This window comes from Rattus norvegicus, chromosome 14 (assembly GCF_036323735.1).
Source record: "Rattus norvegicus strain BN/NHsdMcwi chromosome 14, GRCr8, whole genome shotgun sequence".
Classification (NCBI taxonomy): Eukaryota; Metazoa; Chordata; class Mammalia; order Rodentia; family Muridae; genus Rattus; species Rattus norvegicus.
In genome coordinates, this window is record NC_086032.1 from 35,491,335 (window position 1) to 35,504,082 (window position 12,748).

Consider the following 12,748-nt stretch of genomic DNA (forward strand, 5'->3'; position numbering starts at 1 on the left):
TGCAGTACACGTCATCGAGGCAAGCTAGCACACCCCGAAGCACTCAGCAGGGATTTGAGTTGAAGCAGTTGCACTGTGTGGGTGACTCCCGGGGGTGAGTCAGTGTAGCTAGGCCAGTGGGTCTCACCCTAACTGATGCTGCCACCCTTTAATACAGTCCCCCATGTGGTGACCCCAACCGTCAAATTATTTCCATTACTACTTCATAGCTGTAATTTTGCTACTGTTCTGAGTCCTGTGGTAAATAGGGGATAGGCACTAGGCAACCCTTTGAGGGGTTGCGCATGTCCCCAGGTTGAGAACCACTGGTCTAGACCACTGGTGAAGATTCTGTAATACTTGGTCTCCCAGTGTAAGTATATTACATGGTCGTACTACGTCAGTACCAACTGCATCATTGGGAGTGTTCTCATTTCAGTCTTTTATAATTTTGTTTTGGTCCTACTTTCTACCCAAACTATCTCTTCATGTCTAGCTCTCTCACATATGCAAACAAGTGCTTAATCCCAGAATGTTTGCTGATTTGTTTTTAATGCTCCACTAGTCAGATTTCACAGTTGAACTTTGTTTTCTTGTATCCGGTAACATATAAAGTCCCCATGTCCTTTCTACGGCTCTGTGTTCTGACTTTGTGCTCAGACTGTCCTTGAGAGCCTTGTTTCTAGGTCTGCCTTTTGGAGAAGTGCAGAGTTTAATGTTTCTAAGCTCTCGGAATACAGAAGAGCACTAGCAGCATCCTTTGTCTGGTGACAGCTTCCCTGATGTCTGTCTCGGTGTGTGAAGCCTTTTCTCTTGAATGGATCAGACCTCCCAGAAGGAGTTGTGTTGATCAGCTCCCAAGAGAAAGAATAGACACATCTGTGGGTTACCATATTCACACATAATCTCCTAGAGTCTAACAGGCCAGTGGCTACAAAGGCCGCAGGGCAGGGACCTTAAAACTTAGTATGAGCATTCTGTTTCTCCCACCGTCATCCAGAAAGCACTCCTGTCTCAGCTCTGCTTGCTGTGTCCCAGGCAAGAAGTGCGGTCATATTCTCTCAGAAGGGAAGACTTCTACTCATGGTGGGCAGACAGCCCCTGCTGCAAATGTGCTGGAAGTTAACATTTTGGAGAATGACTACTTTTAAAATAGATTTTTCAGGCAGTTCTGTTTTTAGCACTGTTTCAACAATATTAGGGGAGCCTCTTCATTTCTCCCACCCACTACCTGTCTCCATAACAGTTGTTATTTCTTACCATTTATTTTCTTTTTTGTATTGCATCTCTAAACTTATTGTGTAATAGGGGCACATGCATGCTACTGTGCATGCGGAGGCCAGAGGACAGCTTACGGAAACTGGTTCTCTCCTTCCGATTATGTGGGTCTCTGGAGTCAAACTCAGGTTGCCAGGCTTGGTAGCAAGTGTTTTTACCCACTGAGCCATCCTTAGTTAGGGCTTCCATTGCTGTGAAGAGACACCATGACCAAGGCAACTCTTATAAAAGACAACTTTAATTGGGACTGGCTTACAGGTTCAGAGGTTCAGTCCATTATCATCATGACTGGAAGCATGGCATCAGACAGACAGACATGGTGCTGGAGGAGCCCAGAGTTCTACATCTTGATATAAAGGCGTCCAGGAGAAGACGGTCTTCTACAAGTAGCCAGGAGGAGACTCTCTTCCATACTGGGCAGAGTTTGAGCACTAGGAGCCCTCAAAGCCTACCTACACAGTGACATGCTTCCTCTAACAAGGCCACACCTATTCCAAGAAAGTCACTCCTCCTAATACTGCTACTTCTTGTGGCCAACCATATTCAAACCATCATATACCGTCCATTCGTTTTCTCACAGTCAGAAATACGGTGGTCACAGGGCTGGAGAGATATCTCAGCGTTTCAGATCGCTGGCTGCTTCTCCAGAGGACTCAGATTCGATTCCTAGCACCAACTGGCAGTTCACAAGCTGTCTATAACTTCAGTTCCAAGGGATCTGACACTATCACACAGACATACATGCAGGCAAAACGCCAATGCACATAAAATAAGAATAAATCATTTAAAAATCATTTAATAAGAGGACATGATGGTCGTGAGTATTGCCACTTTGCATTCGTGTCAGTGGCAAATTGATGAAAAGCTTTATTGTTCCCTTAAGCTAACACGCGCTGTCTATCTCCCCTGACAGGAACTACTTCCAGTAGCAATACAATGGTAGCTCCCACAGATGGCAACCCCGACAGTAAGGCCCTAAAGGAGAACTTTGAAGAGAGGTGAGTACTTCAGTCTCAGAGCGCAGGTTACTTTCTTCATGCCAAGGATACGTTTCTGAGCTTGAACATTTATTTTCACATGGGCTCCCCGGCATCCTCTGCTCCTTGATACGCTCTAATGATAAAGGGCAATCTGATAAGTCACGGTACGCAGGGACGTTTCTAAACGAGTATTTCCTCAGCCTGCTTCTATCCATAGCTCTCACCAGGATCCCTCCGTGATGGGATGCTTAGAGGGGATACTTGAGGGCTTAGGCTTTAGAGCTGTCAGGTAGAAATTGGCGTGTGCCTAGTGAACCTGTGGGTAATATTTTGTATGAAGTGTGCTTTTACACATAGAGAGTAAGACAGACGTAAAGGGGCTGAAGAGATGGCTTGATGCACAAACTACTTGCCACACAAGCATGAGGATGAGAGGAGAGAGTCTCCGAACTCCCATAAAAGCCATGCAGGCATGGCAGACAACCAGTTACCCCGGCACCCAGGAAGGCAGGGTAGCGAGACAGCCAAGGTCAGCCTCCAGCCTCCGCATATACGTACACTTCTGCATGCATGCGCACACATACAAACACATACCAAGAAAAGAGAAAGTGAATGATAAACCAGAAATGCCACTTGACTGTGCCTGACTCCCTCCATCCTCCCACAGCTTTGTGCACCTGGACATCTATGGTGGGCTGAACAGTCACTTAAACCGGCAGCACCACAGACTGGAGTCTCGATACAGCAGCAGCTCCGGAGGGTCTTATGAAGAGGAAAAAAGTAACCAGTTCTCAGTGCCCCTTAAATTCGATGACATGTATCGTTAACCTTGTCAATGGGTTTGCTCTTCCGAGGAACTGTTTTAAAATGCTCTAAAATTGCATTTAACTGCCAGGAGCTCTAATGGGATCTGAGGTGTCGTGAGTTTAAGGAATGGATTTATTAAGCAACAGGAAGTTTGGAGATTTTAGTTTTAGGGTACAGATTCCCTTCATCGAATCTGTTCTCAAGAAGTGTCAGCTGAGTGGTGGTGCATGCCTTTAATCCCAGCACACTGGAGGCAGAGGCAGATGGATTTCCAAGTTCAAGGCCATCCTGGTCTACCGAGTGAGATCCAGGACAGCCAGGGCTACACAGAGAAACCCTGCCTCGAAAAAAAAAAAAAAGCATTAGAGAACAGACGTTGTACGCTGTCTAGCTGCTGTTCTTTAAGCAGACGTACTTTTCCGCATTCTGGTAAAAGTTTTTTCTTCTGCTACCAAAGTGAGCAGTTCTATCCAAGAAGCAGTGCCACGTGAAGGACGGCCAGAATAGAAACACATGTATCATAACTAGATCAGGGCTCTGGAGGATCCGATCTCATTTTATGCATCTTGGAACTGAGGTCCAGAGAGGTTAAGTGACTTATCCACGTCACACAGAATTCATATTTCCCGGTGTACTTGTTTTGCACCCCACAGCCCAGTGTGGTAGAGTAGATTTCGTCCAGAGACGGGTTCGTGTTGGCCCTGTCTCAGGAAATTTAGAGCCAAATAACTTGCCGGAAGTTCCTTGTCTCAAGACAGCTTTATTTATGAGGTGGTCTCCTGGTCCGGCCTTCAGCCAAGGAGACACAGGACACGTCCGTGTAGTTGTATTTGAGGACGAGCCTCAATCAATATGTCCGTCTCACAATCTCTTCTTCCCCCAAGTTTATAACTTTTGTACCTCAGTCTCCCTAGAAAATGTGTATCTAGATAGTGGGCCGTTGTCCGGATCCGTTCCCAGTGCGGTGGATAGCGGGGTGTCTTAGTAGAGCTTGCTTATGGCAGACGTCAGATGGTGCAGAAAATGAGACGGTTTTATCTTGATAGGTGATTCGATGCCACTTTATTCTAATTGGCGCCTGAAAGTGATGGAGCATAACCAAGGAGAGCCACTGCCCTTCCCGCCAGCTGGAGGCTGCTGGTCACCACTGGTGGATTACGTGCCTGAGACAGCATCTCCTGGATTGCCTCTGCACAGGTGGACTAGAGCGTCATTCCTACTCCATACCGAGCCACATGGCGGCTGAACCCTTTCCGCTTCCCAGACACTGTCTGACACAGCAGAGTGGGCGTGGGCGTCCTCGCTGAGACACTGAGCGCACAAAGTTAACATTACTGAATCCCGTTCTCCTGCTGCTCTTCTGGGTGTCTGGCATAGCTACTTGACCTTTCTACGTCCCAGTTACCACAGCTGAAAAAAAAAGTGATTTCTTTGTGGTCAGCACTAGTTCATTGTTGTTTTGTTTTGTTTTGTGTTTGGAATTCAATTAACCTGAATTCTAGTGAGTGAAACCACAGGAAAACAATAATACATTCTTTCAGAATGTATCAATGCACCAAACACAGACTGGACACCTACTGGGGCAAATGCTGTAGGTGGAATGGTAGGTCTGAAGATTCAAGAGAAGGAAATACAGGGCTTGACTCCAAGGAGCTCCAAGCCCTGTGCTTTGTGCTAAGCTGTAGCTGTTTTCTTCTGCCGCGTTTGTTTCCCTCTTTTTACCCTCCAGAAAAGTGTGATTCCGTAGAATGCTCAAGTCTTGGAAGAATTTGTCCAGTTGACCCTAGGTCACTTCCGCTCCGGCACGCCGCTAACCGTGTCCTTCCTGTCACAGGTGTAGCATAGCCGTGATCCTGCTGACAGATCTGATCATTGACCACAGCGTGAAGGTAGAGTGGGGAAGTTACCTGCATCTTCTTCTTCATGCAGTTTTTATAGGTAACGAGTTCTAATCCCTCCACTTTGTGCTCCCGAGACCATTCTAAGGTGGTTAGATCAGTGGTTCTCAACCTTTCGGGGTTGGGGTTGGGGTTGGGGTCGAACAACCCTTTCCTAGAGGTTGCATATCGGATGTCCTGCACATCAGATATTTACGTTGTGATTATTAACAAAAATACATTATGAGGTAGCAGTGAAATAGCATTTTGGTTGGGGTCCCCACAGCATGAGGAACTGTATCAAAGGGTGGCAGCACTGGGAAGGTTGAGGGCCTGTTCTAGACGCTGCTGTTTCTTGTGTTTTAGTATTGCTTCCATGATAGTTCACATCCTCTCTCTCCAGCAGGGATCTGCTCTTAGCCTGACCACAGCCATGTCTGTTACCTTTTACCAAGGAACAACCCCAAGGCGGTGTGCATGCCAGGCAACCGTGTTACCTCTCAGCCACTCCTCCAGCCCAGATCGCCCCAGTTCTATGTCTATTCCATGGTTCCTTGTACCCTCCACACAAACACGTAGACATTCTACCAGGTGGCAGGAGCAAGTGGGGATGTGTTGTTGTAACAGAGTAACGTTAGTTTACCTCAGAGATTGGAACTTTTCAGCATGAAGGAAGAATGCAAATGATTTCTGAGTGTGTAAAGAGTCTGACTTCTGGGCTGGAGAGATGGCTCAGTGGTTAAGAGCTCCGACTGCTCTTCCAGAGGTCCTGAGTTCAAATCCCAGCAACCACATGGTGGCTCACAACCATCTGTAATGAGGTCTGGTGTGTCTGAAGACAGCTACAGTGTACTTGTATACATTAAATAAATAAATAAATCTTTAAAAAAAAAAAAGAGTCTGACTTCTGCAGAGTCTGATGACAGCTGAGTGTGCCTGTGTCGTTGGCAGGCATGGACTCTTCCACATCTGTAAATGCCTCTGTGCTTTGAAGGTTGGCTTTCTGAAGCCAGTCAAGGTAGTCGTGTGCTGATGAAGCTTTCCTACTGTGAGCACGTACAGTGTTTGCCCTACCTAGTGCTCATGGGAAACAGACATTTACTTTGTCTTACATGCCAGGCAAAATAGAATGCCTGCTTTCTTAAAAGAATTAATAGGTATCAGAATTGCATAGCAGAGTCAATTTCCAGGAGGTTATGAAGTTTTGGGCATGAAACAAATTTCAAAGTTATCTTGAGAGACAGGCAGATCTCTGTGACTTCCAGGCCAGCCAGGTTAGATAGTGAGACCCTATTTCAAAACGACAAAAAAAAAAGTTACCCCAGTTCTCCCTAGATATACAGTGGGCAGAAGGTCATTATAATTGTGTGTAGGAACTTACAACCAATTTAGAAATAAGCTGTGTGATACATAATATTCCATGGCATCTCTAATATGCAGCAGGCAACTTGTATTCATGGGCTCTGGATGCCCGGGCTGAACCCACCACAGTTTGCACATTCTGTGTGTGTGCCCTGGGTGTGAACTTAACATATACAGACTGTTTTCCTTGTCTCTCTCTCATTGATCCTGGAAGAGTACTGTAGCCATTCCTGAGGCAGTGTTCTGTTCTTAGTAATGCAGATTGGATTTGGAGTTCCCCGAGGGTTTTGGGGTTGCTACACTTCTGGCTGACAATGCTTTTGTCCTATCCTCTCCAGGGTTTGACCACTGCCACCCTGAGGTGTATGAACATTGCAAACGCCTGCTGCTGCATTTACTAATAGTGATGGGACCCAACAGTAACATCCGAACAGTCGCCTCTGTCCTCCTCAGGAACAAGGAATTCAATGAGCCCAGGGTGCTGACCGTCAAACCAACAGCACACTCAGATTACACTTTCACAGGTACCAACTGGAAGCCACAAGTCCTAAGGTAGAAACGTGCCTTCAGGTTGAAATCCTGCAGTACAGCAAGGTCCACCAAGGAAAAGTTGAAACGTGTAAACATTTCTAATGCAGTCGTATCATTTTAAGTAGCATCTGAATCATTCAAAACCAACCTAAGAATGCAGTAAAACCTGTAGTCAAGTCTCTTCTAAGGCTCTCCAGCAAACAGATTTTAGGTTGGGAATATGTAAGTTGAAGAAGCAAAAAGTGCTTAATTTGAGACTTCCATGGTAATGATTATTTCATTGTGTTCTGTGTCTGTGTTGAATTCTGTTTTCTTGATGCTCACAATCCATTCACACTATTATTATCATCATCATCATCATCATCATCATCACCACCACCACCATCATCATCATCATCACCATCATCATCATCACCATCATCATCATCATTCCACTCTTACTAAGACAGCAGTTTACAAAATAATATTTGGGTTTTTTGGGTTTTTTTGGAATCAAAGTACATTGCCTTTTAATCTACTCACGTCAGACACAGCACTGATAAGATTTTTAAAACTGGCTAAAAGACAGATCAAGGACCAGGTCCTTGTGGTAAAGAAAAAGGGGAAAAAAAACAATGCCCATAAATTATCCTTGGCCTACACACACACACACACACACACTCACTCATACTCACACACACACTCACACTCCACACACACGCACGCACTCACTCACTCACCACACTCACATACACATACCATACTCCCATTCACATATCACATACACACACACTCACATACACACACACACACACCCCTACCTACCCTTGCACGCCTCCCCACCACATTCACAAAGTACAAAATGTAATTTTAAAAGTTTTTAAGAAGCAAAACTTCCTGCTTTTGTATGAAAGCAATTTCACTCAAAACCCCAGAGCACACGTGTCACTTTCTAAGTGTCCTTTTGCCATTTTACAAGGCATTAACTTTTAACAGTGCTTATTTAACAACTGGCTTGGTGTAAATATTAAATAAAAGCTAAAACAGATTCTTAAAAGTAAAATGGAGCCAAGATTATAGAATTTTTTTCATATAGAGTTGAAAATTAGTTCGCATTGTAGAAATGTAGCTTGCCTTCCTAAAAGCTAAGGAAACACCCAGACTGCTAGGGCTTTGCCACTGTCCGTGCTCTCCGGCAGGTGGCAGCAGAGGACCTCAGCTAAGCTTTAATAAGGCGCTAAACGGAGTCTCCCTCCAAAGCGCTACTCTAGCCTGATCGGTGGAAGAACCCGCCCCCCACCCTGGTGTATCCCAGGCCTCAAATGAGTAGCAGCGAGCAGTGCGGTTTTGTACTATGCTGTAGTCGTGTTGTGCGTGTGTGTTCACGGGTGGCTTTCTCTTTCAGCAGGCATTAACGACTTCACACCCGATTACCAGCCGTCCCCTATGACCGACTCAGGGCTTAGCTCCAGTTCTACCTCCTCTAGTATCAGCTTAGGGAACAACAGCGCTGCCATTTCCCACCTCCAAGCCACCCTCCTCGGCGAGGTGGACCTCTCAGTGGAGCAGGATGGAAAAGTCAAAACCCTCATGGAGTTCATTACCTCAAGGTAACTGGGCGGCTCTCGCCAGCCATCCCAGCATCCCTTGCGCCGAGCTGGGCTCGCTTCCGTCAAATAGCACAAGCCAGGATTAGATTTTTCTGAAACTATACTTTGAAACACACACGTTTATATTGTACTTACACACATTGTATATATATGACTTTTGAATATTCAAAACATCGTATACATGTGATTAAATGCCCAGAGCCACCACCGTTATCTGGAGTCATAACAATCTGATCAGTCAACCAGCACATACTTTTTTATGGCCAGCTGCATGCCATAATGGATAAATAGATGGAGAAAGGGCGAGATGCCCCATGGTGAGAGCCAAGACACAGAACTTGCAGAAAACAGGGTGAGTTTAGCAGTGGTAAAGAGGTCCTGACAGTAATGCCCAGAATGGTTTCTACACAGTGCTAGAGAGTCTGGGAAAGTTCACACTGGAGAACCTTGAAAATCAGGCCCATGGTTATAAATTATACTTTAAAAAAAAAAAAAGTGTTGGCTGGAAAGTTGGCTCACAGCCCTCTGCTAACGCCAGTCCCTGGGGATCTGGCTTCCTCTCCCGGCCTCAGAGGGCCACCACAGGGATGGCATGTCTTGCACAGACACACATGCATCCGCAACACACCTAAGATAGTGAATAACCAGGCTGGAGAGATGGCTCAGCGGTTAAGAGCACCCGACTGCTCTTCCAGAGGTCATGAGTTCAATTCCCAGCAACCACATGGTGGCTCACAACCATCTGTAAAGAGATCCGATGCCCTCTTCTGGTGTACCTGAAGACAGCTACAGTGTACTTATATATAATAAATAAATAAATCTTAAAAAAAAAAAAAAAAAGATAGTGAATAACCATTTTTAATGGGCTCCGCCTATGTGTGTGTCCCTCTGATATCTACCCAGAAACTGGGAGGTTGGTCTTGTGGGTGACCAAGTCACGGAATTATGCAGTATAATAAGGAAATATTTAAAATGGCAGTGAAGGGAAATACCCAAGAATCCTAAACCTTACATTCCCTTTTCTGTGAGCCTCATCTATTCATCAGGAAGTCTGTCTCCTACTTTGGCTGTCTCTGAGCTCAGTCCTGTCTACCTCCGCTTGCTATAGGCCCCTCCTTATCCATGTACTTAAGTAGTAGGAGTAGGCTGTGACCGTGATCTGATGTGTTCAGCCACTGTCCCTCCCATGTATGTCAAGACAACGTAGCAGCAGGTAAGAGCAAGCAGTTGCTGCCAACCCCGGGCAAACGGATGTCACCGTTCCCATTTTCAGAAAACGAGGGCCCCTTTGGAACCATGAGGACGTTTCTTCTAAGAACCCCAGCATCAAGAGTGCTGACCAACTCACCACGTTCCTGAAGCACGTGGTTTCTGTCTTCAAGCAGTCGAATGCAGGTATTATTTTCATTTCTACTTCGTAACTATATTTTGCCACTATTATGACCTGATATGTAGGAAATCTAATATGCGACCCCAAAGTGGTCATGACTCACGGATTGAGAATGGCTGCCTCAAAGGGAAATAGACAGAAATTAGACATTTGAAAACCCTTTTTATGTAAGTAAAGTTGTCTGCAATTTAAAATTTAACACACTCTGACACTTTGTGAATGCATCCCATGCTAGCACAGTGCTTGCCCACCAGAGGTGGCCCTGCTTCTCCTGACCTTCGGCAGGGCCTAGAGTCATTTTTGTCCTATTGTAGGGTTAGCAAAGTAACTAGGAAGTGCCTAAGTCCCATCCAATACCCAGGACATCTCTCTTTACAGTAAACTACCCGTCCCCAACTGTCAGCATTGCAGAGGGTGAGACAAGGATGTCCCCAGGATCCCTTCCCTGGAGATCAGAACAAAATTCTCTCTCCGATGCACACACACTATAATCACTGTACACAATTAAACCATGGTCTTCTTAGCCAGGTAGAGTACACGGCACTGGTGGTAAAATGCTTAGCTTCTGGTTATAACTCCCTGAGTTGTACACAAGCACCCATGGTCTCCCGTGTCTTCTCAGAGGGAATACACTTGGAGCGTCATCTCAGCGAGGTTGCCCTGCAGACGGCCCTTTCTTGTTCTTCTCGACACTATGCTGGGAGATCCTTCCAGATTTTCAGGGCACTGAAGCAGCCCCTGTCTGCAAATACACTCTCCGATGTCCTCTCCAGGCTTGTGGAAACCGTAGGGGACCCAGGGGAGGACGCACAGGTAAGGTTCCTTCTGCCTCCTTTTAGGCACTTATGAGCTGCTCCCAGGAGTGAGGGATTTATCCCTGAGGCCAGATCCACACAACAGCTATCTAATGACTGATGTCAGTTAGCAGCACACAGAACAGTGGGAAGCAGAGTAAAGTCTCCTGCTGACAATTTAAGAACCTATTTAGATCCTAATTTATGCCTGTTAGATAAAGCTTTTTCAACGCATAACATCTGCATACTACCTAGATCTCACTCACTCCAACTGTAGTCACCCAACTGTAGGAGTGTTAGAATGTTAAATTTCAGTGGGAAGAGAAACGGAGTTTCATTTTTAAAGCTAAGTAAAACATCACACTGGAGAACTCAAGTTTGTAAGATCCAGTGGCTAGGTTGATTTTAGACATTAGACCTTCAGTGACATACAAGACAATGTCATGGCATTCTGGAAATTGTAGAAAGAAGGGTTTAATCTACCAACAACAGACCACACAGTCTTACTTAATAGTAAATGCCATGAAGTACTAAAGTATTGATTTTAAAAGCCATGAAGAAGGGAGACACACACACACACACACACACACACACACACACACACACTTATCTAAGTAGTGATCTTTAAGGAGATGTTGAAGTGAACCGGGTCCTGTGAATATCTGGGTTGAGAACATTTCAGGGAGAAAAACAGGAGTCAGAAGCGCAAAGGCCCCGTGGCAGGGACAATAGGTCTTCTTTGAGGAACTAGCAAATATTGAGAGGCCGGGGCTTGACATAACCAGTCCAGAAGGCGGAAGTCCTTGTAGACTCCACATCACACTCATGGAAAGCCACTCCAAGGTTTTGAGAGAGGAAAAGAAGTACATGTGATATGACTGGCTTTTTATTTGGGGTGTGTGGCCTCTCAGGGCTACCTAGGTGGCCTCCTTGCAGCGGTTGAGGAGACAGGTAGAGTCAGAGGTCCAACAGGAGGCTGTTGAAGAGGCTAAAGTGGTAGTTTCCATTCAAAGAGACTGCAGGAGGTATGGGGGAAGAAGTCAGCTTTAGGGTGTATTTTAAAGTGATATTTTTCAAGACCTGATGACAGATTCGGTGTACATATAGAGATGGAAACAACGACAGTGCCCAAGACTTTTGGCCCGAGCAATTTGTGGCAATTACGATGCTGTTAAAATCAACCTGTGCCATTAGTCTGATGAGCACTCGCCAATCAGCAAAGTCACGTTGCTCAGGAGGTTAATTATTTTGTAACACAACCGTGAGGTTGGTTCTATTTTTAAATCTCCCCAGGAAGTCCATTGACATTAAAAAAAAAAAAAAAGAAAAGAAAAACCAACCAGAATGTAATTAATGAAAATCTGTTCTTTGTCCCAAGGGATTTGTGATTGAACTGCTTCTCACCTTGGAATCTGCAATTGATACCTTGGCTGAAACCATGAAGCACTATGACCTGCTATCTGCCCTCTCTCAGTAAGAACTTGCAACCAGGCAGCCCTGAATGCAGGACTCCCATGTCTGAATGCGGCAGTGGTGACTATGGTGGCAGTGAGCGTGTCTAACACCGGGAGCGTGGGTAACATCCCAAAGACTCAGTTAGTGGAGGCCAGCCTGCAGCACCCACGAAGCCCTGGGTTTGCTCCCTCCCACCAAATAAACCTGGTGTCGCAGCTCCTGGCTGCAATTCTACCCCTTGGAATTGGGGGGAGGTGGGGTCAGAGTTGAAGGTCATCCCTGGCTGCACAGTGTTCTCCAGGCCTGGAACACTCACGGCCCCCTGTCTAAGAGAAAAGAAAGGGGAGAGAGAAGCCTCCGCATCAACTCAGGTGGAAATCAAGTTCAGTTTCCCACAACCACACCCACCCTACAACTCAGGCTCCAGAGGTCTGACACCCTCTTCTGCCATTCAAAGACATCCAGAGATACATGTGCATACGTTTTTAAAATATATTTTTAAAAAAGCATGGAAAATGCTGACAAGTGAGACACACCCTCGGTGAGGATTTCCAGAAAGTTCTGGAGCTGATCTTGCCAGTGCTCTCTTCCGGTTCCCAGTTGGGGACATTTTTACTGTTTAAGTAGGATCCGCCAACAAGCCCCACTGCTGTCCCACCAGGCTGCAGTTACTGCCTGGGTGGTCCCTCGGGACACCTGCCTTTAC

General features: G+C 45.8%; 1 protein-coding gene across 18 annotated transcripts in view; it reads left to right on the forward strand.

Moving 5' to 3' along the window:
* Fryl (FRY like transcription coactivator) overlaps positions 1-12,748 on the forward strand; it is a 237,975-nt gene that overhangs the window by 184,110 nt on the left and 41,117 nt on the right. For 15 of the 18 annotated variants that reach the window (XM_063273429.1, XM_063273428.1, XM_063273431.1 and 12 more), the window contains 9 exons: positions 2,171-2,255; positions 2,905-3,017; positions 4,091-4,241; positions 4,879-4,982; positions 6,622-6,807; positions 8,199-8,403; positions 9,677-9,798; positions 10,416-10,606; positions 11,966-12,060. In XM_063273429.1, coding sequence (XP_063129499.1) covers positions 2,171-2,255; positions 2,905-3,017; positions 4,091-4,241; positions 4,879-4,982; positions 6,622-6,807; positions 8,199-8,403; positions 9,677-9,798; positions 10,416-10,606; positions 11,966-12,060 — 1,252 coding nt within the window. The remainder of the gene's footprint in view (positions 1-2,170; positions 2,256-2,904; positions 3,018-4,090; positions 4,242-4,878; positions 4,983-6,621; positions 6,808-8,198; positions 8,404-9,676; positions 9,799-10,415; positions 10,607-11,965; positions 12,061-12,748) is intronic. The other 3 variants (XM_063273422.1, XM_063273427.1, XM_063273432.1) reach the window with 1 other exon arrangement.